The following is a 26970-nucleotide window of genomic DNA, read 5'->3' on the forward strand; positions in this document are numbered from 1 at the left end:
CCTTGAGAATGTCCTGGTTGCTGCCTCGGTACATTCCTCAAAGCTCCATGTCATCCCTAACTCTTCCAGGAAAACAACTTAACCAGAGGCCAACCCTAAATTTGAGTGTCCCAGACAAACTGTACGCCACATCCTCAGAGTGTCTGTGTGTTTGTGCGTCTGCATTTGTTAGGTACAATCTATTTATTCTACTACAGGGTCTTTACAGTTGTTAGTTTGGTCTCGCATCTCTTCCAACATCTTGTTTCTCAATTGCTGCATCATGACATCATAGGTGACATTGCAGCTAGATTGTGAAATAGAAAGGGCTGCCGTGTTCCTCTGTCTCTAGTCTTTCTGGTCAGTTGTAAATTCAGGTTTAAATACCGCACTATCTCAACTTTTAAATTGCTTTAACCTTTGGCATCTGGCCTTGAGGAAGAATCCAGGATGTTTGGTTGTGTTGTATGTTGCTTCACAGTCTTAGTGTCTGTTGAGTTTTGCACATGATGCACCAAAGAATACAAAAAGCTACAGTCATAATCTAGATTTGGATCTGACTGGATCAAAGATTGTAGCCATAGGTCTAAATTCAATCCCAATAGCTCTTTTAGTCTCAGCCAGTTTGGGTCGAAGCGCTGTAACATCTGGCTGTGTTTTGATTGGATAAGCTGGAGACTTTGACGTGGTACAACATGTTCTGAATTCCGGAATCTGGACTAATGAAATAATTTTATGGGAACTCCAGTGTATTTTTATTCAGTGTTTTATTGTCTGTGACAGTGTCTCTGACTACTCTTTCCTGGAAAATTAAGAGTGCTCAACGCTCTGCAAAGAACCACAGGTCGATTCGTGCTGCGGTTACTTCCAAACAACAATAGCTCCGCTTCTCAACCTTTTACCAGACCCAGATTATATTTCTGCACTAGTTTGCATTTTTGGTGGGCTGAAATGGCCATCTGGTTCAACAACAACGACCCCTCCTTTTAAATTATTATGTAAGTGGTTACTTGTTAAAGGTGCCCTGCCACACATATTTTATTACTTTGTTTTAATGTCTGAAGTTCTACCATGGACTTTGTAACATTTTTTGTGGAATAAATGCCTCGGTTACCTTGTTTTATACCATTCTAGGGTTATATAGAAAGCCTAAAGGAACACTCAGCTGGATTTGTGCCAGTTCTCATTAATATTCAACAAGCTAAGCTGCTTGAGTATGATTGGTTTACAGCTATCCAATGAGAGCCTGTCTATCAGCATCCTTTACCCAGCGCAACTGGGCGAGCTCATGAATAGTAATGAGCTCAGGCAACATGTCGTCAGACTGACCTGCGTTTGTAATTGGCCTGATTTATCCAATTATTTCTTTTCTGTGGCTAGAGCAAACAGAGGAGGTAGCAGTTCATCTTCACATTCACGACATAACAAAAACGCCAAGCAAAATATGCAAGTAAAAATGGTTTTGTGTGGCAGTTTAAATAAACTGCTGTGAGGTATACTTGCTTTTTTACAGTATGGCCAAACATTAATGTACTCTCTTGCATATGGATAACAAATTCTGCCCTACACCTACATACAAGTTTCTGGGTGATTTATTGTTGATCTAAAGTGGTAGAAGTAAAGAGTAGATAAAATGCACAAAGAATGACACATTATATATCAAATAAACATTAAAATGAAATGGAATGGCATGTCAAATTGGGATGCAATTGACGATTATTTTCATAAAAGGTTAATCTGCCAGTTATTGTCTTGATTAATCAAATAACGGGTTTACCAATAAAAGGTCACAGTAAATAGAAAAAAAAAATGCATATCAATATTTCCCAGAGCCCAAGGTTAGATTAATAATATAAAACATAAAATCCTCACATTGGAGAAGGTGAAACCACATATTTGCCATTTCTGTTTTAGGAAATAATTCATGTATTATCAAAACATTCTTTAATTTTCTCTTGATCAACTAATCGATTAATGATTGTAGCTGATGCAATTTATTAAAAAAGAAAAAAGTTACTACAACATCAAGATGTTTAGGATTATGTAAAGTGTTTATGTGTGGATTCAATTTGATCGATGCAGTTCCAATTTAATTTACTTCCAGAATATTGATCAAATCTCTTTGTGGTGCCCATTGTACTAAACAAATGATTGGCTGATCAATGCCTGAATACTTGAAACAATACCATTTTCTTTGCTCGGTCAGTGTTGACATTGTTTAGATAAGAAGTTAACTAGTCGGTATGACTAGGGATTGTGGTATGATGCAGGTAAACAGGCAAATGAGCCTGAAACATGTTTGCCAGTTAACATGCTTTTGTTGTGGACCTCTTGGCTAAGAGTTTGGTAAATTACAATGAATTACAGAGGTGACCTCCTACTGCAAGAAAATCAAGTTGCTCCACTGATCCTCAAAGATTTTGTGTGGTGTGTTGCCTCATAGAGGTATGATTTGGCTGTTTATTCTCTGTACTCTGTCTTTCTCTCTCTGGCTGTTTTTATATACAATCTTTTGAAAGGTTTTAGGAAGTTGTCACATCTTTTCCACCCAAAGCGAGTTTTAAAATGCCCCAACCAAGGACAGAATAATAAATGAAAATTGTATTTATGGATACAGTTGTGAAGTGTCTAAAATAGTTAGGAAAGTAGGAATAATTTACAGTATTAATATGCATTGTAGCTTTTTTTATTTGATGTTTTTTGTATTTTTTTTACCATTTAAAAATTATATAATTTCATCTATCGCCCCCTCTGCATTTTGTTCAGTATCTGGTTAATTTATATAGGCAGGCCACCGTAGTTTTTAAGGCATTGCCAAAAAAATCTGATCACCTGTAAGTGCATTTACCCCAATGCATGTGAAGTCTAGGGCCTTAATAGCAATTATATTAGCTTTTGCTAATAATAAACTTGCTGTACTCTGAAAAGGGGTCAGAGAAGACCATCAGACTGGGGAAAAGCCATATGGTTAGGGGTTGCATACATTTTGGAGAATAAAAATGACCCAGAAGCACTCTGTGCCCATTAAAATATGCTAGCAACAGGGTTTCTTCGCTGTAAAGCATTTGTTTCCAGCGAAGAAAAATCTCAGCATACAAACTGCCCCCATTCTGCCACTGAAAATGGAAATTGTTAACTGCTTAACAATTACAAGTTTACTGTCTCTCACAGGGAGAACGGTCCCTGGGCTAAGATCAGTAAATAGAGTGTGAAGTGACAACAGAATCTCACCCTGACAGCTATCTGGGTTTAACTGTTGTACTGTTGGCACCCTAGAATGGAACTCCCAAGTTAATGGCTTGGATACCTTGACACTGGCATGTGGACTCCAGGAAGAATAGCTGTGGCTATAGCCCTAGCAAATGGAAATCCCAATAAATCAAATCAAAGCTTGAAAGATAGTTTTGTGTACAGGACATGGGAAGAGAACTTTCGTGTCCTTTTACATTCATTTTGAAGTTACGAGATCTGGGGCAAGTGTGGGAAAGAGGTAACATTTTCTCCTACCAAACTGAGTGTGACTACATGTGCAGCAAGGTTTTCCATGTTTTTTTTTTTTTTTTAAAGCACCGATGTATTTAACTGTGAATGAGTCAATTTGAAAGCTCTGGCTGTGGGTGTCCCTGCTCAGAGTAGTAAGAAAGAGAGTTTAGTGGTGTTTGTGACTGAGAGTAGCCTCCTGGTGGCAAACGTCGTAACAACACGTTTGCTGTAACTTCAACAACAACTTACAATTACGCTAATTGAATCATTTTCTTCATTGAACTAATTTGTTTTTCTGCTCCTAAACCACAGACTTTTATTGGGTAGCTTTGACTCTGAACGGAAAAACTGTTGCACACTGCATGATAATGAGAAAGTATAAGGTCTTCACGGCTATTCTTAGAATGTGGTAATAATGTTATCCATACTATATAATACACACTAGGTACTGCTACTTCAAAGAACATACTCTGTATAGAGGATGCTAATTCTAGTTCATCTGAACATAATGGAATGATTCTAACACATCATTTGTAGGCTGCTCAAAATAAGAATATATTAATTTGGAGGCTGGTGGAAACTCTTCCTCTGAGAAGGGAAAGTTGCCATCTAGGGAAATTGTAAGTATTATATTTTTCAGTATTTTCCTCTTATTGTTTACAGAATAATTGATCTGGCTTCTATACCCACATAATGAGGGAAGTCTGTGTGAGGGCCTCCTCTTTCTCCTGGGTGCTGAGTAAGACTCACAGACAGGAAGTGAGTGTCTTGTGGGGAATGTGCTGCAGGCTTTCTCTTTTCTCTCTAGTTTCCCCCTCTGTAGCTCACTTTTGAGCATTTGAACACTGCTCTGTTGTTCCAGCTTCCATCAGAATCCACTGTGGAGTTGTTGGACTTTCCCTGGTATTTATCCTGACACTACAACACAATCCTCACTCTATAACCTCCTAACCTAACCCAGGCTGAAATATTATTAAAAACACTCCACGCACATCACAAGCACCTTCGTTTTTGTATCCAACACTCAGTTGTGTGGCTAAAAAGGTGATAGTAGGGCTGCACAATTATTGCAAATTATCATACATCATGAACTCTAGAGTTGATTATAAGTTATTGAAGTGATTAAGTGCAGTAGTACTCAAGTTACTTTGGGATAAATAAAGTATCTCTGTTTACTTCATGTAATGCCATTAGTGTAAAGATGAAGAAGCAGGGAACTTACCACAGAGAAATGAGAGAGATACCACGCAGACCACCTTTTTGGAAAAATGCATTGAAGAGAGGAAACTCCTTTCTTATGTGAAAATTGTGAATACCCACCGTTGAGGTTGACGTCTATCTTTTGGAGATAATGTGATGTCTAAACCAGATAATGTCTGGATTCTGTACAATATATGTGCAACATGACTGTGCCAGAGCAGAAGTTTTGTAGTGATGGGCCACAATAAGAGTAGTTAACACTGTCTGGACAAACTATTGCTTCCCATTCATTTCAACAAAGTAGAGATACATTTACTCGTTCTGCGTCATTTGTCAAGGTCAGTCTGGTTGAATTTTGACTTGTGAAATAGTGAGACTATCCAGTCTTCGACAATGAACTGATCTCGTTTGTTGTTAACTTGAGGGAAAGAGAAGAATTGATATGTTCAGAAAGTATATGTATGATACAACACAACTATGACTGGGTATAAATAAATGTGTCTGTGTGAGTTTGTATCCCGGTACTTGTCAATGAGGCTGACTGCAGTTGGGAAGAAAATGTTTTTTTGGCGGGAGGTTTGGGTCCTGATAGACTGCAGGCTCCTGACAGAGAGGAGAGGTTCATCCATGGGGATGGATTAGCCACAATCTTTCCTGCCCGCTTCAGGGTCCTGGAGGGACGGAAGATTGCAGCCAATCACTTTCTCAGCGGCTAGTGCTGCACTTACTGAGAAGCACTACCACGTCTGTCCAAAGGAAACCATCTTGCTCCAAAATGTAATCTTTCCATGAAACAGAAAAAACAGTGGGGTGTAAGCATTTAACCCTTCTGGTTATCTAAAAACCTTAAAAGCACCAAATATGGAGATGCATAGTTTTCTCTCAACAACAATAGGTCATACTGCCTTTAGGAAAATAACAGGATACCTCTACTCCGGTTAATGGTGTAGGAATAAATTATTTGGCTGCTAAATGTTGAGCAGAATTATTTTCATCTACACTCTGCAATCCAATTTACACCACTAATAATTAATTCAAGCTATATAGGAAGGAAGCACACATCCCATCAGAACAGTAGTAGTAGTAGTTAGTATTTTAAATAATTCAGTTGATGTAACTGCTGAATTTTGCTCTACTTTCTCTCCTTTTTTCTCTTTTTTGTAGATTTTACTGAAACATGCTGATACAATTGAACAATTCTATTTGACTTTGCTTACGCATTGAATTCCTTCATCCTGGGCATGATGGAGCTTTCAGAAGCTCCATATAATTGAGCTTTGGTCGTTGGAAAAATCTGTAATTCATTACTCAAGAAAATAAAACCAGGAGTCCTATTTCAATTGCCCGAGTGGAGCTGGAGTGCTGTGACCCATTTCTACGCTCTGGAACTGTAAATGGGCTGAAATGAATACCTGTTTTTCTAGGTCCCTCAAAGCTCTTTTTCTTCAACCCTTTTCAAAGTGCAGATGTACATTCTGTCTTTGAGGTTGCTATTTCAGAAACGTTTTTTATGTGGGGGTCACCCCTGACTTATCCCGTGTACGTGTGCTGTGCACTCACCAAACACAAATTAATGCAGAAACACACACACACCGCCCGGCCCTTAACCACTCCCCCAAGAGTTTTCAGTGTTTATCTTTAAGAGAAGCTCTGGTTTTGGTTTGTTGTTCTCCCTCCTCGTTCAACATTCATTACAATCTGTCTTTTCTCAACTAGCCTTGATTGTAGAAAAAGCATTTTTATAAGGTTACCGTTTTGATCAACCCTGGGCACTGCAAGAATATTGTCCAAATGAACAAGAGAGTGGGGGAGTGTCCAGGGCAGGGATTTAATAAAAGATTCTAAGTTAATTATTAGTGCAAATATTAGTGATAAATATGCAAAAGTGGATTTTTTATCGAATTCAACATTAGCATATAGCCTACGGTATTGTTCAATTTCCCACGTAACATTCTCACTTGAAGCAGTCATTCACAATTGGAGCAAATAATCTCTCACACAATGTAACACTGTCCGTCAATGAAAGGGTAAGAAATACTTTGATCGGGGCGCGGAGAATTGCATCAGCAGTGTGCTTGGCCATCAAGTGGTATTTCGGACTGAACGTGCTGCGATGATAGCTCAGTTCACGACGTCAAAACGCACAAGGCAAGGTAGCTTTATTTGTATGGAACATTTCAGCAACAGGGCAATTCAAAGTGCTTTACACAAAATCAGTTAAACGTTAAAAAAAAAGAAAACACAAGAATAAACAGTTAAAAATCAAAAATCAAAACGGATAAAACACAAAAAATAAAGTCAGAGAAGAAAATTAAATCAGAAATTAAACGATGGAGAAATGCAACATCCAAAAGGAAGGTCTTCAGCCTTGATTTTAAAAGAACAGAGTAGCAGCTGATCTGCAGTTTTTGGGGAGTTTGTTCCAGATATGAAGAGCATAGAAACTGAATGCAGCTTCCCATTGTTTAGTTCTGACTCTGGGGACAGAAAGCAGACCTGTCCCAGATGACCTGAGAGGTCTGGGTTGTTCCTATTGCAGTAGAAGATCAGAAATGTATTTTGGCCCTAAACCATTGAGTGATTTATAAACTAGCAAAAGTATTTTGAAATCAATTCTTTGAGGCACAAGAATCCAGTGTAAAGGCTTCAGAACTGGAGTGATGCAATCTACTTTCTTGGTCTTAGTGAGGACCCAAGCAGAAGAGTTCTAAACGTTTTTTTAGGGAGACCTGTAAAGACACTGTTACAGTAGACAAGTCTACTAAAGATGAAAGCATGGTCAAGTTTTTCCAAATCCTGTTGACACATAAGTCCTTTAACCCATGATATATTCTTAAGGTGATAATAGGCTGACTTTGTAATGGCCTGAGTACACAACTACACCAAGATTTCTGGCTTTGTCTGTTGATTTTAACATTATTGTCTGAAGCTGAGTGCAGACTTTTAATTGTTCCTCTTTTGCTCCAAAAACAACCCCTTCAGTTTTTCCTTAATTTAATTTCAGAAAGTTTTGGCACATCCAACCGTTAATTTGTTTAATGCACTTAGTCAGTTTTTGTATTGGACTATAGTCCCCTGGCGAAAAGGTTATGTAAATTTGTGTGTTGTCCGCTTAACTTCGGTTGTTTTCCATAATCTGAGCCAGTGGAAGCATGTAGATGTTAAACAGAAGAGGCCCCAGAATGGAGCCTTGGGGAAACTCTGCATTTCATATTTGTACGCTCAGATGTATAATTACCCATTTACACAAAGTAATCCCTATTCTGTAATAAGGATTTAAACCAGTTTGATACTGAACCAGAAAGGCCCAACCAGTTTTCCAATCGGTCTAGTAACATGTCCTGGTTGACCGTGTCAAATGCAGGACTAAGATCAAGTAATACTAAGACTGAAATTTTGCCATTATTTAAGGTTAGAGACTTTGACAAGAGCCGTCTCAGTGCTGTTGTGGGTATCAAAACTGATCACTTTGTCTTTTCAGTTAAACCATTTGGCAACTTTTTAAAAGTAAACTTTCTATTTAGATTCTTATTGGCATCCATTTTGTCGTCTAGCGCTCGCCATCCACTCAAAACGTAAAGTTACTACTCTTTGGCCAGCTCGCGAGCCCAAACAAGTGTGCACGGGGTGCCTGTGGTTTTGTTTCTGGTCTAGCTAGATCCGGTGTGGTCTTGTAGTTTTTCTAACGTTACTATTTGTTGCAACAACGTGAAAGAACTACAAAGTTTGCTAGGCCAAAAAGAACGTTGTGAAAAAATGTACGCCTTTTAACATGGGTTTGCATTAACGCTCTTAACGCGTTTAACTGACAGCACTTTTAACTGTTATTTTTTAAGAGTTAATGCATCTGTTATGCATGAAATATTCTGATTGGACATATCAGGGAGAGAACGCAGAGGTTGAGTAATCAAGTACAGAAATGGGAAAGAAATACCCATCACTAACATCCTGCAAATTCCTCATGTGTTGAGCCTCTGATTGAAGGGCAGATTAATGTAAAATGTCAATGATTTCCCAATAGCACAATGTAATGTTTACAGCTCAACTCTCGGCCTAAGTGAGACTGACTCCCTAAGCTCCGTGGGGGATCTAACACAGATACCAGGCACCAGGAATGCACAGTATTGTGTAATCAGTTGGCAGCATAAAAGAGGCGATGATAACATGTTACCAACAACAGCTTGATGCTAGATGAATTATTTTGTGGACTAGATGATCCTACTGAGAAAGATGCTCCTGTGTAAATAAAACTTGCTGTTAATGTGAGGTCATAATGGACATCATGAAAAAATGTTAAGGGCGTAGACTACAACTTTCTAATTATGTTGAGACCTTCCTATCCGTGTGACCTCAGGGTCAGGAGTCTAGTTGCTCTGGCAGGCTGTCATCTTTGTCTGAAGGAAAGTAACATGGTACGTGTTAATGCATTTTGTTAAATAGCACAGTTGCTTGGCAACCCTGCGGGACTTGAGAGGAGTGGTTTTTGAGTACAGAAGTTAACTTATGCTTGGCACATAAGTACTCTGACGCGTGATCAATTATGTGGGTGTTAACTTTGCCAAATTTAGAGAAGTGATAGTGTTTTTCAAAGCATCAAATTATATTCCTCAAGATTTCAGTTCTAGTTGATTTGGTGACAAACAGAGCTGGTGTGATTTATCAGATATCCACTAATATGAGTATCTGTTTTAGTGTAGCCAAACTAACTTCCATTGTTTTAATAAAGAAGTCGGTCAAAAATAATCACAATTACCATGTCAGATTACCTACATGCCTGTTTGTTTCCTGTAAATCCCTCAGTGTGAAAATGAGGTAATACATGAGGTAATACAAAATGTAAATACTTGAAATGGCTATTGCCAAAAAAAAAAATGCTGACAATAAATAGCATCAAATTGAATTCAAAATCGCTCACAGACTAGTTTCCAAGTGTAAAGTCAATCTTAAAAATCAACTATAAGGTTAAAGGAGAATTCCAGTCAATTTCAATACGTAGCTCTGTTTGTAAATTTGGAGTGCTGTCAGTAGCAAGAAAAATGAAAACAATCGGTGCTGTGTACACCAAGTTATCCTCCTGCTGGAGTTGATACTCAACAGGCTTTAACAGGGCAAGTTTTAAACATGTTTTTATACTCTAAACATGCTCAAAAGGTCATTACAAGTGCCTACCCGTGTGCAGTTACTCCGTCCAAGTGAATAAAGCCAGTGCACATAAATCTGTTTATTTCTTATTTGTTTTTTGGTGAAGTCCGCACTAATCAAAAACACGCCTTTCTGTCACATCTACTGCAGTAAAATGTGCTGTGTGCACTGAGCTACATATTGAAATTGACTGGAATTGTCCTTTAAAAGCTGATTTTAAATGATAGATAAATTGCATACCGGTTGTATCCCACAAGCAGAAGTTGTAGTAGGAGGCATATTTGTCTATCAAAAAATATTAATGACCTCCTAAATATCTTTGAACAATGATAAAGAAGTCATTGTTGAAACCTCAGGGTGCTTATGAAAGAGCACTTTCTGCTGTAATTGTAAATTTTCCCAATTCTTACTTGGTGATTAGATACCACTGTTGTCTAAGAGAAGCAGTTAACGAGTTTCTCAGGCGCTGGAGTCTTTTATTTAGTTGCCAACTTGCGTAACGTATGCCAAAGCAGTTCACAGGGAAACATAAGTTTTTTTTTTTTTTCTATTTTCATTTAGATGTCAACCCTATCACTGCCAACTCTGTGTCATCTGCAAGATGATACACTTGTAGAAACATCCTGTCTTTACAGTGGGGCATTTCATCTTGACTGATGAGAACAACCCCCCATTACTGCATAACAACCTGTCTGAATGCTTTTGATTGTCCTGAATGCAGTGTTTTCTTTTTAATCCATACTTCTTATATACCTTTCACATAGCCCTATTAGTCATTTCCGCCTGTCAGAGGTTTTGTTGCACCATTTATAGAGGTAGTTATTCCTTTTTAATATGAATGTTTGAGAGACAATGTTGCCCGCAAATCACTGACTCAGAATTGTTGCAGTGTGATGAAGTAATTCATTAGGTATGTAATAACTTGATTAGCCAAAGATAGATATTCCCAGCTAGGAACTTTAACAAAATCCTCATTAAACTTACATGAATTAAGTATGAACTGTTATATTCATTTTACACACCCTAAATGAGTAATACAACTATAGCTGGATACTGATTGAGCTGTTAAAAAGTCAACTTGTCTGTCTCACTTATACATTAGACATTATCACCAGGTGCTGTTTGAGTTAGTGTTGAGATGAACAAAATCTGATCCCAGATTAATTAGACCCATTTTATCTCCAATAGTGGCTTTTACATAGAGAGAAATCTTAAAGCTAAACTTTGGCATGTTGTTTGCAGATTATTTCATATTAATACATTTTCTTTCTAAAATAATCTGCATCTAGGTTGAGAAAATGATCTGTTAAGGCTGTTTTATACTTCGTTACACGTTGCTGCAACACATGTTGCTTGGCTGTGGCTTTGTAATGTTGCACCCCCCCACCCACCCCTGACTCATTTGCTGGTTCTCGTTTTCCATAAACAACATGAAATCAAGGAGAAGGTTAACTTTTCCTGCTAAGGATGTCTTACTGTGGTCAGAAAACAGAGGGGAGACACTGTTTCTCTCACTTTGACTCGAGTCGGTACTCGCTCCGTAGCTAATCAGCTGAGAGCTGCGGCTGGTGGGGAGGGACATTGGAGAGCTGGTGTGAAAACATCATGCTCTCCCATTCTTTTCATATAATATGGGAAATGTAGTTCTTTAACTTTGTGCTCTCAGCCAGGGGTCGCTCAAAAGTCTGGCTTTGGTAAAGGCATGTGCAGTGGACTGAGATGCCAAACCTTTCCTGGATTAGAGTTGTCATTTGTTATGAAATTCTATCCAGGGGGACTTAGGAGTTGTATAACCTTTTCTCATTTTAATGCTTGCGTAGACTTTTCTGTAAATGTCCCAGTCTTCATGTGATTATTGCCAGTGTAGAGAATTTTGTCTAAGCAGCTCTGCAAATTTAGAGATTTAGCTGGTGCCTCAAAGCGTAACTCTTGCTCAAATGCAACCTGGGGTCTTTTTGTGAATGTACCCAAGTCAAACTTTTGTTTTAAAAGCATATTTAGGACGGAAGCGTCTCTTTTAAGATTTACCGTATTGTGGTTATTCGGTCAAATGGCCTTTTGAATGGGAGTCCTAGGGGCACATTTACGCTAGCCTCAAAATAGCTATTTTAAAAACACTAAAAAGGCACACCATTGAACTTTGCTTGAAGTATCTCCAGGGGCTTTACACATGAACGTTAGCAGTTGTTGTTTACGCTATCCGCCATTTTCCTAGTCAGAAATAGACAAATTCCAAATGCAAATGAACGGACTCCATAGAGGAAATGTCATTCTTTTTTTCACCTACAAGATCAATTTTTGTTTTTCACTAACGACAAACAACAAATTATCTGTGCATTTATATGACACTAAGCTTAAGGAGCTTTCCATCTTCACTGTCCTCGCTCCACTATCTTTGATTGGCTCCGGAAGAACAATCGCTAACGTGAGTTGCTCGAAACCTTTCTTTTTTAGTAAACTCTGTGTACACAAACAACGTTCCCAATGCTGGAGTTTATGTTTAGAGCCCCTGGTGATACTTTGAGCAAAGTTTCATGTTGTGTCAAGCCTTAGTGTTTTAAAAATAACTATTTTGAGGCTTGCGTAAAAGTGCCCTTAGGACTCCCATTCAAAAGGTAATTTGATCAAAGAAACCGTATACGGTAAATCTTTAAAGTAACGAATCTGTCTTAAATATGCTTTTAAATGAAAGTTTGACTTGGGTACATTCACAAAATGTCCCTTGGTTGGATTTTGTTGAGAGTTGCGCTTAAAGGAGCTCTCTTTCCTTTTTGTAATCTAAAAAGCTGATAGAAACCCTTTTGACATGAAGTATTTTGCAAAATAATTCTTTCATGACACAAATTTTGGGTTAGCCAGGTGTTTAAAGTACTTTTATATGGTGGTTTTTGAATAACTTATTCCGTGTTTAAAGTAGATATTAACTTACATCTGAGCTATGAGGTACAGTATACGCCCTCTTGTTATTGGAAAACGTCACTCTGGATTTGTACACTTTTCCATTAAACCTGAATGGTGTAGGACTGAAACTAAATAATAAAATTATTCATTACAAAACATTTTGATTTGTTTTTTTCTAAGACCTTTGTCTCCATTGTTTGCTTGGCTGTTGTGATAGGATTAAAGCCATAACTGTAGAAATCAAGACTTTTTACTTTCCTGCCAGTGTCAAAACAGCGGAATCACCCAGAAAGTTTCTCTCCACAATTTAATGGATACCAGTCCCCGTTTCATCTGCAAGTGTCAAGTTACATAGACTAGAGTGTTTATGCCTTTGACTGCATTGTCTCAGTTCTTTACATCCAAAACAGTGATTAGATGCATTGAATAATTACATGGAGGAAATGAGAAGGTGTGGATCTGATTACCGGAACCATCATGTTCACTTTGTCAAATTAATAGACATTCAAGATAACTGCTTTAAATTAGTGCCACATTATTTGCTCTATATTTAAATGAAAAGATTTGATCACAACATGTTATGTGTGGTCTTGTATAAATTTTCAGCTGTCATGCCTTTACAGTCCGCTGTGATGTAAGGTAGGAGCGCTGCTTTGTCCTCGTGTAACCTGGGCCGAGAAAACACCATTAGATCATTTACGCACTTAAGAAACAATTAAAACAGGGTTTCTTTGATATACAGTAAATCAGAGCTGCTAGATGCTAAAATAAAATTCTTAAACTAGGGATGTGCTCTTTAACTTCCTTTCAACCGTTCAGTCTCAAGGAAAGCCTATAATTTTAAATGGAGGCTTTTGGTTGGCAGACAAAATAATAGGTTTCATGGTTATCTGAATAATGAGGCATAAACTATTCATTTTGTGGTAAAATGTCAGTTATTTGAGAAAAGGGACCAAGACCAATGTAAAAGATCCCATGTTTTTGGCATATCAAGCAAATATAAATTTTGTGAAGAATAGAATGTGAATTTAAGAGACGTCCTGTTTGAATTTGGTGGTTTTGAGCATTGAAAAGATTGCCAGTCAACAGCTGACTTTTAAATCTTAGATGTTGATCTTGAAGGAGACAATTACTATAACAAAAGGGGCAGCAGGAACTACAAAATATATGCAACTTCAAAGTCAGTAGACTAAAATAATCAAAACCATCACAGCCACTTTTTAAATGATGTCAGATTGAATTGTTTGTTTTTACAAAATGATGTAGTCGCATAAGAGTTTTTGTTTGGGAGGGGGTTATTTTTGCTTGAAGGCATTCTTCTTCCTTATCAAAACCTGGTGCCTACATTGCCATGCAATTCAACCCCCAATGCTTCAGTCTGAGATTTCGGTCTGTTGTGTGAGTACTGCACTTTAGCTGCTATAGCCTCAAGCATACATGAGGAGTGGGCAACAGAGGCCTGAGCTCATTTCTTTCTCCACAAATCTAACTCCTTACTAGAACTGCATGATTCGGGGAGAAATATGAATCACAATTCTCTGCCACGATTTTTTTATCACAAAGTGTAATGTTTATTGCAAATATGAACTAGACAAAGCAAAACAAATTGGCAGTACCAAACAGATTTGTTTTTGGCACCTATAGCATCTCTCACCACACCATAGAGGCATATGGTGAGAGATAGAGGCTTCAATGAAGGGAAGGGAGAGCATTAAAACCTATTTTATACAGGCTATGTTTAAAACCCACAGAAGAAAGTTGTAGCGTTTGTGATGCAGTTGGCTCGAAAAATTAAATGAGAATCAAAGTCATAAAAAAATCTATTTTAAAATTAAATCTTGAACAGGGTGAATCAAGATTGCGATTTTATTGTTTCCGGTATATTGGCTATTTTTAACGACTTATTGTGCAGGCCTACTCTTACCCTTAGATGTTTCTCATTTTCAAACTTGTGGTCTTTTGCGCAAAGTTTGATGTTTGTCCTGTCAATCAAATAACTAATCTGATTTTTAAGAGTTTTTGTTTATGTAAATCCTTTTACAGCAACCTGTGTTGCAGTGATGATCTCATTCATGCTTGTCACCATTTTTATGGCTCTGGCACAGGATGATGACATCACCATCATCACCATCTCTTGATCCCACCTACAAAGCTCCCATTGGCTCAGCTGTATTTCCATACAACAAAACTGTCAGCAGTGAACACAACATTTAAAATTCTTTTCAGAGGTCTTGATGTCTTGAACAAGGCTAGTGCTTCATGTAATTAAGAAAGTGTGTCTGCTCTAAGAAGCACTCCAAATGCTACAAAAGCCTCAAGTAGTTATTGCCTTTTAGCAAAATTGAGAACAGAATTCAAGTAAAAATTGTGTCATTATTGTATTTTAAGAAAGTCACTCCTTTGTTTTACTTTCCCTATAGCAGTGCATATTTAGAATAAGTAGTTTTTAGAATGATTGGTCTCCAGATATCCCAGACTACATAGGACACCCTGCTGCGGTCCTCCTGTCTCTGCTCTGGCTTCTTCCACGGCCGGTTTACACATCACATGTGCCAACTGGATGTTTGGCTTTCAGCACATGGTTCATATTTTCACTCTTGTTCCATATCAAATTCCTTTTAGATCACTGCACTAACATGCCAAAAATGTTGTTGCAGTCTTTTGGTGTAAGTTTTTTTTTCATCTGCTGAAACTTTGACCTTATTGTTTGACTCAGACATTAGAGTTTTGACTTAAATGTTAATATGTGGATATCTAATACTGGTGACAAAGTATCACAACAAAGGTTAATAGTTGGTGTGCTGTTCCTATTCATTTATTGGCTTCCTGGGCTGATTTTACTCCTGATTGGAGTAAAATGGAAAACGCTGCAATTTGATAATGTGTGAGTGATGTGTCTGACTCTCCGGCATCTCCCACTAGAGGCTGATGTTAAAATGAAATGCTTAAAGGAGATTTGCAAAGAAATCAACATGTAAAGTAATGCATCTTTGTTATGTGCAATGATTGGAATAACTGCGCACAAAATAATGGCATTACTTTATTCGGTAGCGAGTAATCTAATTGAATACTCCTCATATCTTAATTACGTTGTTACTGTTACTGCAAAAAAATGTTTTTGTCCATCAGACCCATCAGCTAGATCTCTGAGCCGCGAGGCAAATACTTTTTTTTTTTTTTACTGTTCTTCCTTGGTTAGTGGGCAGTGCACAAGACAAGCACATAATTACTGTTGAATGGCTGAGTTTGAGTATAATTTCATGGTAATCCAGTCAGAGGTAGAGTTGGGCGGGTGTTGGAAAGCACGCATAGTCGGACACACAATGAACAACACAAGCAAGTTAGTCAACAAGAGACGGGTATGGCGAGCCCAAATATGGGGCAAGAAATATCAAAAGTTCCAAAAAGTCTTATTTCTATTGATCCACTATACATAATACCTACATACACGACAATTGATTGGAGGCTAGTCTCACTTTATCCCACAAGTGTCTGTTTCCTTATAATATTCCTATTTGTCATAAGTAATTAAACATGCACATGTTTTTTTTGAGTTCTGTTAAATAGGAGTGGAGGTGGGGCCACATTTGAGTTTTTAAAAATGTACTTGAAAGTAATGCAGTAGTTACTTTCTGAAGTAACTTGTTACTTTTATAATTTATAATGGTAAACTGATTTAGTTTTTTGGAAGAAGTAACTGTAACTAATTACTTTTTAAAAGTAACTTGCCCAACGCTGGTTATGTGCATGTGCGGGGGAGAAGAGCAGATTGCATGTAATTCTTTTAATTTAGTGTATTTCTGGAAATATGATTTTCGTTGGTTGCAGCTGAAATGGGATTTGAAAGGTACTGTTATTGAACTAGTATTACAGTATGGTAATCATGCCAATGCCAACTGCACATGCCTGCCCAGTTGGTGGTGTTTGTTGTGTAATTACTAGCTTTAATGGTTGTTCTTTCTTGCCAAGAATCACAGAAGCAGTAGGATAACGTAAATAAAAGAAATACAAAGTCACAAAGTTTTTCTTTTAATTCCTTTTTCAGTGAATATTTTCTCTGTGAATAACAAGATACCTCTGTTACATATCTAGTAAGTTTAGAAATAAATGACAGTTCATGTGAAGCGTGCAATGGGATATACTGTAGGAACAAAAGAATCCAAAGTTTAACATCATCACTGAGGACACTATTATAGCATGTTTGTAAATGACATTTTAATTGGCTTTTGATTTTTTTTTTTCATTAGTTTGCTGGTGACAGAGACTTTATCTTTGGGATTTACTTTTGTTTAGTCTATAAAAGAACACAGAGAAAAGGAGCAACTGGCCGCCCCTACCAGACAGTGTTTCAGAAGACAAGTTGGGGAAAAAATAGTAACATCTGATGGATGTTACAATCCTTTTTGTTTGTCTTAGTTTTTACAGGAAACGGTTGCATTAACAGGGTCACTTCAGGCCACCTAAGAACTGAGCACTTCAGTCAGAGCTGTTCTTAGTCCTTCTACCTCAAAGCTGGATGTTATCTAAACTAAATAGGATGTAAACACTCTTACTTACTATCAAGCGACATTAAACAAATATATGCTTTTTGTGTAAATTTAGGACAAATTGTCTGGAGCTGTAATTACGACGTAATACGACAAAGTTTTTTCAACGTCAGTTCAGGTATTGATCTTTTTTTTCAAATATATTCTATAAACATCATAGATAATGAAGAGTGCCTGGCCACTTTCCTCGACTCAAAGTCCCAATCTTAAAATTTAAGAATAAAATTGTCTGACAGAAAACACTAATTTCACATTCTTATGAGAAAAAGTTAGAGAAACAAATGTTTAAGTTTGGGAAGCTATGACTAGTACATATTTGGTATTTCATCAATAACTTAAATAACCAATAAATTATTAACATTATAGATTCATTTTCTGTTGACTTACTAAAAGAAAAACATATTTTCAGCTTTATTTAAGTGTACATCAGTGTTTATGGCGAGCTGCATGCCATTTCTATTGTCTTCACTTTGTATGCACAGAATTTCACCGCACGCCGAATGCATCACTGGGATTATCTCCCCGCTGTAAAAATTGCTATAACTTTAAACAAAAACTTTAGCCACTTGAAGCAGATAAAGAGGCATCCAGCATTGATTTAGCAACTTTATTTCCCCATCTGTTACACTTTCCATCTGCTAATGTTACTCTTCCATGGGAGTCACGACAGTTGGAATTTTCTTTGGAAAACTGTGTTTTCAAAGCAGGTAATATCATTTAAACACTGGCATAATATGATGTGTCATATCTCAATGGATTGGCAGTCTATTTCTCCAATTGACTTTGTGGGTGAATAAGCATTTCTTTAAACCAATCACAATTGTCTTGGGCAGCGCTAAGCGCTGGACAGAGCCACGGTGCCACTGAGAAATGGAAGGAACTTGTTTTGGTGTGCGTTGAAAGGTTTGACTCGGCATTACAGCGTCATCCAAGGCCATAATGTGAAGTCTGGTAGAAAACTGTTTAGTGAGGGATTTCATTTTCTTTGGTTGTGCTCTGGAATTTGGTGTTGATGGGAGAAGTCATAACAATGCCTTTTACAGCTAGGTTTTACATGACATAGTACCATGTGCATTGCAGCCTTTGTTTACTTTTTAACGGGAACATATTTTATGTTTGAAAATATGTTACACTATAGATATGTACAGCCTGGAAAATATTTTCAGGCCGGAAGAGAAAACTTAATAATTTGTTCAAACAAAAGTACTGCAGACGCCTGTCTTTCTGTTCCAAAGAAATCTCCTTTTCCCTCCATAAACCAATATTTGCGTATTGATATTCACAGTACACAAAAAACTCTTTAGTTTTCTAATTCACCATGTGGTTGCAATGCATATTTCATTGCAGTATCTTGTATAGGGCTGCAACTAACTATCTTCATTATCAATTAATCATTTGGTCAATAAAATATAGCATTAGGAGTAAATGCCCATCACAACTTCCAAAGGCCCAAAGAGATGTCTTCAAATAGCTTACCTCACCATCAGTCCAAAACAAAAATAATTTGAATTTCCTATCACATAAGACAAAAACAGCATAATTATTACAATAGCTGGAACCAGAGAGTTATTGCTTTTTTGCTTGAGGAACAGTTAATCGGTGATTAAAAAAAAAACCCGTTGCTGATTATATTTCCTGTGGATTGATTGGCTGGTCATGCTCATTGGCTCAGCCAACACTAATGTGCTCCATCTAAAAATGTAAACTCCTTAATCTCCTAAATTTAATATCATTAAAACATTAATTCTGACAAACTCATTATCTTCTGCAGAGGAAATTCAGCAGGACTTTGATTTTGTCTTTTTAATTATAACCGTTCTGAAGGCCAGCATTTATTACTGACCTGAACTTACATTGACTCTGCTGCTGCTTCTGACTCAGATTGGCACAGACAGCAACATATCCATCTCGAGAATGCTGGCTGTAATGCATTATTAAACCTTCTCTGTACTCCCAAATGACAGGAACATGACAATTCTCCTTGGAGAGTTGATATGTATTTAGCATCAACAGAACAGCCACAGTTTGAGGGACTTGTAGATGTGTTTGGGTGACTACAAGTCTGATTGGCTTTGATGGTTGGCCCTCTGTTTCTATCTGGCTTATTTTATCAGCTGAGTTTCTTGGCATTTTCAGTGGAATTTTACTTTAAAACACCAGGGCTCTCCTAGAGCTTATTTTATTTACTGGTGATTTAGGGCAGTTAGGTTTTTATGTACAGTGCTGTAGTCCCCAAGGGCGGAAGTCTACAGTATGCTGACAGAGGAATTTCAAAAGGGGGAAAGCCGTTTAAAAAGTGTGTTACATTTATCAGTTGACCAAAGTGTAGTAGGAAATACTTCATTAACCCTTTAAAGTCTGCAACAGAATAGTTTTCTTTTTGAGATGTCATTTCTTGGATTAATCTTCAAATGCTTCATATTCTAAGGATCAGTAGAAGTTAAGCTAAAAGGTTATGTAAGTCAGTAAACCATAATAATTAAAAGTATTTAAATTGTTTTAAAATAAAAAAAACTGTTTACATCACATTTTACTAAATAATAAAATTAAAAAACTATAATCAAATATTTCCAAATGTAGAAACGATTTTCCTTAACACACCATATGTTATTTGAACTTTGACATGTTTTTTTTTTTTTAGATATACTAATTTTTATGAGCAGAGTGCAAAAGCTTTTTGATAGTTTAATTTGCAATATAAATGGTCCGCCAGCTTTTTCGCACTGGACGTCACATAATGTGATGACATCAACGCAAGCATACAACGTTATGGCTTGAAAGACAGAAGCCTTAGCTTTCTGCTGCAAATGAATTAATGCTTTCTTTGTTATTTAGTTATTGAACTGTTTCTACATGCATTTTTATTTTCTCATATATATTTTATGTCATTTGTGCCTGCCCTTCCAAAGACAAATTTCTGTCACTTGACATCATTGTTAGCGTACACCGTAGTGGCCACCCACGGGAGCTCAGTTCTCTAAGGGTTAATGGCTACTGTAAAATGCCCAAATATTTTCATTGTATCAATCAATTTGTTTCATGGAAGCTGTATCCAGTCTGTAGGATTAGAGAAAATGACTTGGAATATTTTCTTTCATTCCTACATATGAGCTGTATCAGTCACTGTGCCAAACACTATACCCGAAGAAATGGAGATCCACCATAAATACTGCTGAGCGAAGATACCGTAACATTTTGATGAGACTGGATAATCTTTGTGATTTGACTGTGTAAAGGTCACAAAAACTAAGCTAGCTCTGTGTGGTTTTATTAATCAATTTATTTTCTTTCGGTCTCCCTCTAGCTGCCTCTGAGGGGAGAGTCAACGGAGGGGAGGATTTCTTTCAGAAGGTGAGTGTGTAGTCTGCCCTTGGATAGTGTTGGCTTTGTCTTTGGGTTGCGTTCAAGCCCACTGAGCGGCACTTCTCTCTTGGTTAGGGGAGCAGATGTCAGGTGCTCTAGTCACTCGTAATTACAAATCCAAACAAACAAAAACAACTTGACGTTGAATCACCCCAGGGCACTGATCCTGTAACACAGCTGACACAACACATTGGGCTTTTCTCAATACATGATGGACCGTAACACACCAGATCATCTCTTTAGTGTAAAAATGAGGGAGAGGTTAAACACAGGCCTACTCCGGCCAACTTTTCTTTGTCATTGATTTAATTAGTTAATGCTCAGAAGCTTCATTACATCCAATAAAACTAGGATTTGCCTCAGTGATCTCAAATAGTTTTTTTTTTTATCATTACAACTTGCTCACATTGTCACTGGTGCTCATTGATCAGTCAAGTGTGACGCTATGTGCTGTTAAAGAGTCACTGTAGAGTTTAAACAGCCATTTCTATTCATTAATGGTCTTTTTATATAAGCACCAACTACATGTATTAGTGTTTTTTCTTTTTTTAATGTTCTACTGAAGCCTTCATGTCTCAACAATAAAATAATTTACGAACATTTATTATTAATTGTGATGTTCTCTTTTATTATCTTGAGGGAATTCATTCTTGTTTAAAATCTAGCTTCTTGATGTTAAACTTACTCCATCTGTAGTTTGTTAATGTTCTGTAAAGAGATAAATGATGGACAGCGGTTTGTTTTAGCATTCCTCTTTTGTCGATTTTCCGTATTTGGTTTTGGAGGTTAGGAACCGGAGTTACATGTCAAAGAAGGAGGTAACTGTCCCTGAAGCAGTTTCTAAAAACCAAGTAATGCAAACCAGGCGTCTTAAGATTCTCTTCATTGGAATCTTAAAAAGGACTCTAGATATACTGTAGATCTGTCTCCACCTCTTTTAATTTGGATATAAGTGCAATGTTTAAGATGCCCACTGTGAGTGCCTGGCTCACTCCACAAAGCTCCCCTGTCAAAATACTATACTGGGTGACAGGTGTTGTAAGTCTCTGGATTAAATATTGTCACAGCTCGTTCAAAGGAACAGTGGTTACTAGAGGTTAAATTGTCATTTAGAAATTGGTGTGCTGCTGTTTGGGTTGGCATGCTGGTGAAAAGCAGTAGAGGACAAGTGCTAAAGTCATGTTTTTATTGTAGAATTTCTATTTGGGTAACTCTGTCTGGTTTCCCTCTGATAGCGTGATGATCATACATGCCCAATTAAAATCTGGAAAACAAACCCTGAGTGTGACTGTGGAACCATATTGTTGAAGGAATATGGATGAGGTGTTTAAAATACCTTGAAGTTGATGAAAATGGAAACTCTTAGTTGAACTTTTCCCTGCCGGTCCGACACACCCATCTACCACATACTCAGTGAGACTAATAAAGTATAATGCGTAGCAACTCTCCCTCATGTGAGGTAATTTTTGACGCACACACTTTTACATATTATGCTTTGGGAATGAGATTTTGCAGTTGCCTTAGCAATGAGATTTAGAGTTCAGTCGCTTGAGAGTGCAACATAAAATGGTCCACCCCCGCACTATATCCCCAGGCCCGATGGCTGTGGTTGTTCAAAGCCTCTTACTCACTGTCTGCTGGACTTCCTTTGAGTCCACAGAAACATTTTGTAATAGAGAGCAATCAGTCCACCCTCTTCATGTAGTCACTGAAAAAGGAAAGTGCATATCAGACAAAGTGGGACCACAGGAGGGTGCCACAGCTGGGATATTAGTCCCTGCAGCTCACATGGGGAAATCTCACCAACTTCATGTCCCTTTTTTCTTTTCAATCTTTGTTTTGGTCTCCTGTCTCTGCCTCCTGCCCTTCTCTCCTGCTGTTATATCATTTTCATTTTGCTTTCATTAGACCCTAGTGTGTCTTTATCATCGGTCTGGTATAACAAGGGGATTTTTCTACAAATATATTGCTCGAAGTGTGTGTCAGTGAACAGTTCATCACACTATTGTGCAGTGAAGGACTGAGAATTGTTGGAGTGTCGTGGCACCAGACCACTAAGCAGTTTGGAGAGCTGTGCAGAAGTTGAGCCCTGGCACAGCAGAGAGCCTAGAAGCTTGGCTGGTTGAGACGATAACTGTGCACCACAAAAGAGCTTGGAGTGGATTTGAGTCGAGAGATGCCTTTGAACCCCTTGCAAGTTCCTCCCTGATCCCCCTTCCATTGCTCCTTCCCAAGAGTTGTGGCTTTGTAAATAATGCCAGGCATGATGTATAAGTGCCAGGGCACTCAGATCACAGGCCAGATTTAATTAATTAATATAGAGCTGCAGCATCTTTTATTTCACTGTGCTGACACAGGAAAAGTAGAAAAAGTGACGAAATATTTGTTTGGGATAACATTGTAAGATGTTGAAATAACTAGGTCAGTATGAGTGCCATCAAACCAAATATAAACAAATGTTTGTGTTTGTTAAGCAGCCTAAATTAGTTAATCATGTATCGCGTGAATGATGTGTATTTGATGTAGTTCAACAGTAGGTGTTTATGCAGAAGTTCCCTTCTTCTAATGTGTGTTGCTCTTCTGTAACCATGCACATGTTCGTATTAGTCCAAAGTGTAATGGGGTTTTAGCTGCGAGTTAGCACTTGGGCCGTTAACATGAACTCAGTTATGACTGTTGAGTCTCGTGGGGATGGTTCAGACCATGCTGTTCTTTCAGACTCTTTTCACCCCCTAACAGCATTTTGTGTTTCCAGCCTAAACACACACACACACACACACACACACAATCCAGCTGAATCAACAGCTGCACCATCGCAGTGAGAGCCAGAAAACATGCCTTTGGCATGTTGATTGCTGCTGTGCTATAGTATAGTACAACCATCCAGACGTACGTACACACACACACACACACACACACACACACACACACACACACTCTCTCACTCACTCACGTGTGTTGAACACATGTGCTGTCTTTCAGGACATTGCGATAACTATATCCTGTTTGATTTCACATACAGCTCTGCACATACACCAGCTGCAAACTTCTAAACTTCTAACCTTTCAATGTGTCAAGGTTGTGCCATCAAACTGATGTACTGAACCATGGTCATTTATGTATTTATTCATTTTAGAAAGGGTGGGTTGGCAGAAAAGAAAGGGTGGAACACTGAATGTATAGGTAACTTAATTTGTGCAAATATCTTGACCCATTTGAAAGGTATTTGCTAGCCCCTCCATAAAAATAAACGCCATCCACCCTTTAAAATGGTGTGTGGTCTGTCAGAAATCAGTCCCATCTGCACGACACTGCCAAGAACAGCAACGCTGGACAGGAAACCGGTCTCTCTGAACAAGGGCCTTTCAGAGAAAAAGTGGATGAGGCATAGGCCATAAAGTTTGATAATTTTAGGGAAGTATAATTGGAGTTACTTCTGATGTACTTTTGTCATAGCTAATATAAGCTTTTACTTTTACTTACTTGGCGTTTCCACACAGCATGTTTCTACAGTTTCTCAAAAAATGACTAATAAGACATTTCCATTCTAAATTAAACTGAACATGTAAACAATCACTTCTCTGCCTTTTGTCCCCACATTGCAACTGTAGTTCCAACGACCTCTGAGAGGTTGCTGCAGTGTTGTATATTTCTTCAGTGTGTGTGGTTTTAAATTGAGTGCCTCCTCAACAAAATTCCGGCACATCTGGTATTGTTGTAGAAGACCAAGCAAAAAAAGTAATAATAGTTGAGGTAAAAGTAAAGGAATTTCTCCTTATCACTGGGAACAGAGTGTTGTAATACATCCAGCTGTTGGTGGGAGCACGTGACTTAAGTTGAAAAGTTAGCATTTAGCTACAAGATGTTTGGGATTTTTTGTCCCTTACTAGAAGAAGATGGGAGGGTGTTGTGTTGTAAATTAGAGTTAGGCCTACGTATTATATGACAGAATAGAATGATGATATTATTGCAGCATTTGTGATAATATTGTAGACGGGAGGGATGGGAAGGTTTCCAGTAGGATGACATTAATGTGGGAGATCATTAGCATGCTGGATGCTACCACTAGAACGTGTTTTCAGTCAGTTAAATGATACCACGGAATACTTCCTTACAAAAATAGTTGAGCAAGATCATCTGAAAGGAATACTCCCTTTTATTTTCATTGCACAAATTGATGCTACAATTCCTTTTGGTTCTGTGATTCACTTGATGGAGACTGTAAAGTAGTCTACCAAGATACTGTGAGTAAACACAGAGCCACAAACAGGAGAAATCATGAGAATTACTGGTAGGGTCTTTCTCTGCTGCTAGAATATGATAATGCCCAAAGATGTAAAACTTAGTGCAAGAGCTTAGGAGAAAAACACAATAATGCAGAATGTTTTTCTTACATACAAACTCAACTTTTTGAAGGAAGTGTTCTTAATTTCCTGCTGTACATTTACAACATAGTCTATAAGATAACTGGCAGCTTTTTTTGATGAATCAACTAGAGCTTAATAACAGTTCAAACTGACTTGTTTCATCTTTCTCGGCCAGGGGCAGAATAGTGGCACCTCATTCTGTTTTATCCTTCAGGCTATCCATTTTGGTATGTGATTATAGGATGTTGTAAAAAGTCAGTGAGGCTTGAAAGGTCTACTAGTCAACCATCTGACTTAGTATGTATCCGACTCTGAGTATGTAGCTGCAGAGTAAAAGAAGGCACACATCAGGCCTTTCAAAGCTGTCTCTCAGTTGTAGAGGTGCGTGAGACTGGCAGTCGATACACTGTCAGATTTAGTTGTAAAGGATGCCAAACGGACTATGCTACTTCCAGGAGAGCATATGGAGGAATTTAAGCACATCCCTTTTCGATTTATGCACCAGTTCTCCTAGGAGTACAGGCTGTAGTTATTATTTGGCAAGGAAAAATAGCAGATCTAATTAAAAAAAAAAAAGAAAAAAAATAAGAAACTGTGGCGGTCCTAATCCGCCTTACATCCTATTGGGGAATGCTGATGGCTCTTAATACACCCCTCACTTCCACTTCATTGCTTAATGCACTAGACCACCAAGGAATATTAAGTGCTGCTCATGTAAAGCTTAAGCTAAAGCTTTGAGAACTCTCGTCCACCCCGAAAACACGAACCCCTTGAATGTATTAAAACAAACAAAAAGACCACAGGACCTTTTGTGAAAACAAGAATAGTGCACATAGAGGACAGAGCCATTAGGAGCGAGCATCTCAGCTTCTCATTTTTTGGAAGGTTTGATGTTTTTTTTTCTTTTCTTTCACTAACATCAACCCTGGCAGACAGTTCTCAAGGGATTTGTTTGTGGATTTGTAGCCAGGAAGCACAGCAAGGTGAACTTCCTTGTAGTTGAAAAGAAGAGCAGGAGGTTGGCCAATAGATTTCCCCTGATTTGAACGCTGACGGTATTTTGAACAACTCCTTATTCTTTATTTTTTTATTTTTTAGGCTGCCTGCAGTTAGAACTTTTCTGTATTGATGCCCATGCTCCAGGTTGCAAGGATGAGATTTGTCAAAGGGCTCTCACAGAGATTGCTTATTCCATTTTTTTATGTGAACCAAAGACACCAAAAACCCTTGGTTGTGTTAGGGTGGGAGTATTGGGTCTTGAGCAGAAACGAATCGATGTCTGGAAACAGGCTTATATCATTGGATGTGTTTAAACTGGACCCGCAGCTACTTTGACTTCTCTGGGTTCCATAACTTATAAAGAAGATTTTTTTTTTGCCATTTTAACGTGCCCCACTTTTCATCATGCAAGGCTTTTTTGGGTAACTGCTGGATGCTAATAGCTTGTTTCATATGTTCTCTAAAGTCAACAAAGTGAATGTGTGCTAATACAGGACAAGCAGTGAAGAGTTTCACACTTCAAGCTAAGCCACAGCCACATTAAGACACTAACATGAAATCTACATCGGTCCCAGTTAATACGACTAGAGCACTATGGATACTGGGTTTTCGTGACAATACTGGTACTAAAGAATGAAATAACGAGAGGTGTGTGTGTGTGTGTGTGTGTGTGTGTATATGTATATATATATATATGTGTGCATATATATATATGTGTATATGTGTATATGTGTATGTGTATATGTGTGTATATGTATATATGTATATATATATATATATGTATATATGTGTATATATGTATGTATATGTATATATATATATATATATATGTATGTATATGTATATATATATGTGTGTGTGTGTGTGTGTGTGTGTGTGTATATATATATATATGTGTGTATATATATATATGTGTGTATATATATATATATATGTATATATATATATGTGTGTGTATATGTATATATATATATATATATGTGTGTGTG

At 37.7% G+C, this 26970-nt stretch overlaps 1 protein-coding gene across 2 annotated transcripts in view; it reads left to right on the forward strand.

Annotated features, from left to right (window-relative positions):
• The window catches only part of LOC117960871 (protein bicaudal C homolog 1-like), a 60654-nt gene that overhangs the window by 3651 nt on the left and 30033 nt on the right, over positions 1-26970 (forward strand). For both annotated transcript variants that reach the window (XM_034899138.1, XM_034899137.1), the window contains exon 2: positions 20557-20603. In XM_034899138.1, coding sequence (XP_034755029.1) covers positions 20557-20603 — 47 coding nt within the window. The remainder of the gene's footprint in view (positions 1-20556; positions 20604-26970) is intronic.

Source organism: Etheostoma cragini, chromosome 17 (assembly GCF_013103735.1).
Source record: "Etheostoma cragini isolate CJK2018 chromosome 17, CSU_Ecrag_1.0, whole genome shotgun sequence".
NCBI lineage: Eukaryota > Metazoa > Chordata > Actinopteri > Perciformes > Percidae > Etheostoma > Etheostoma cragini.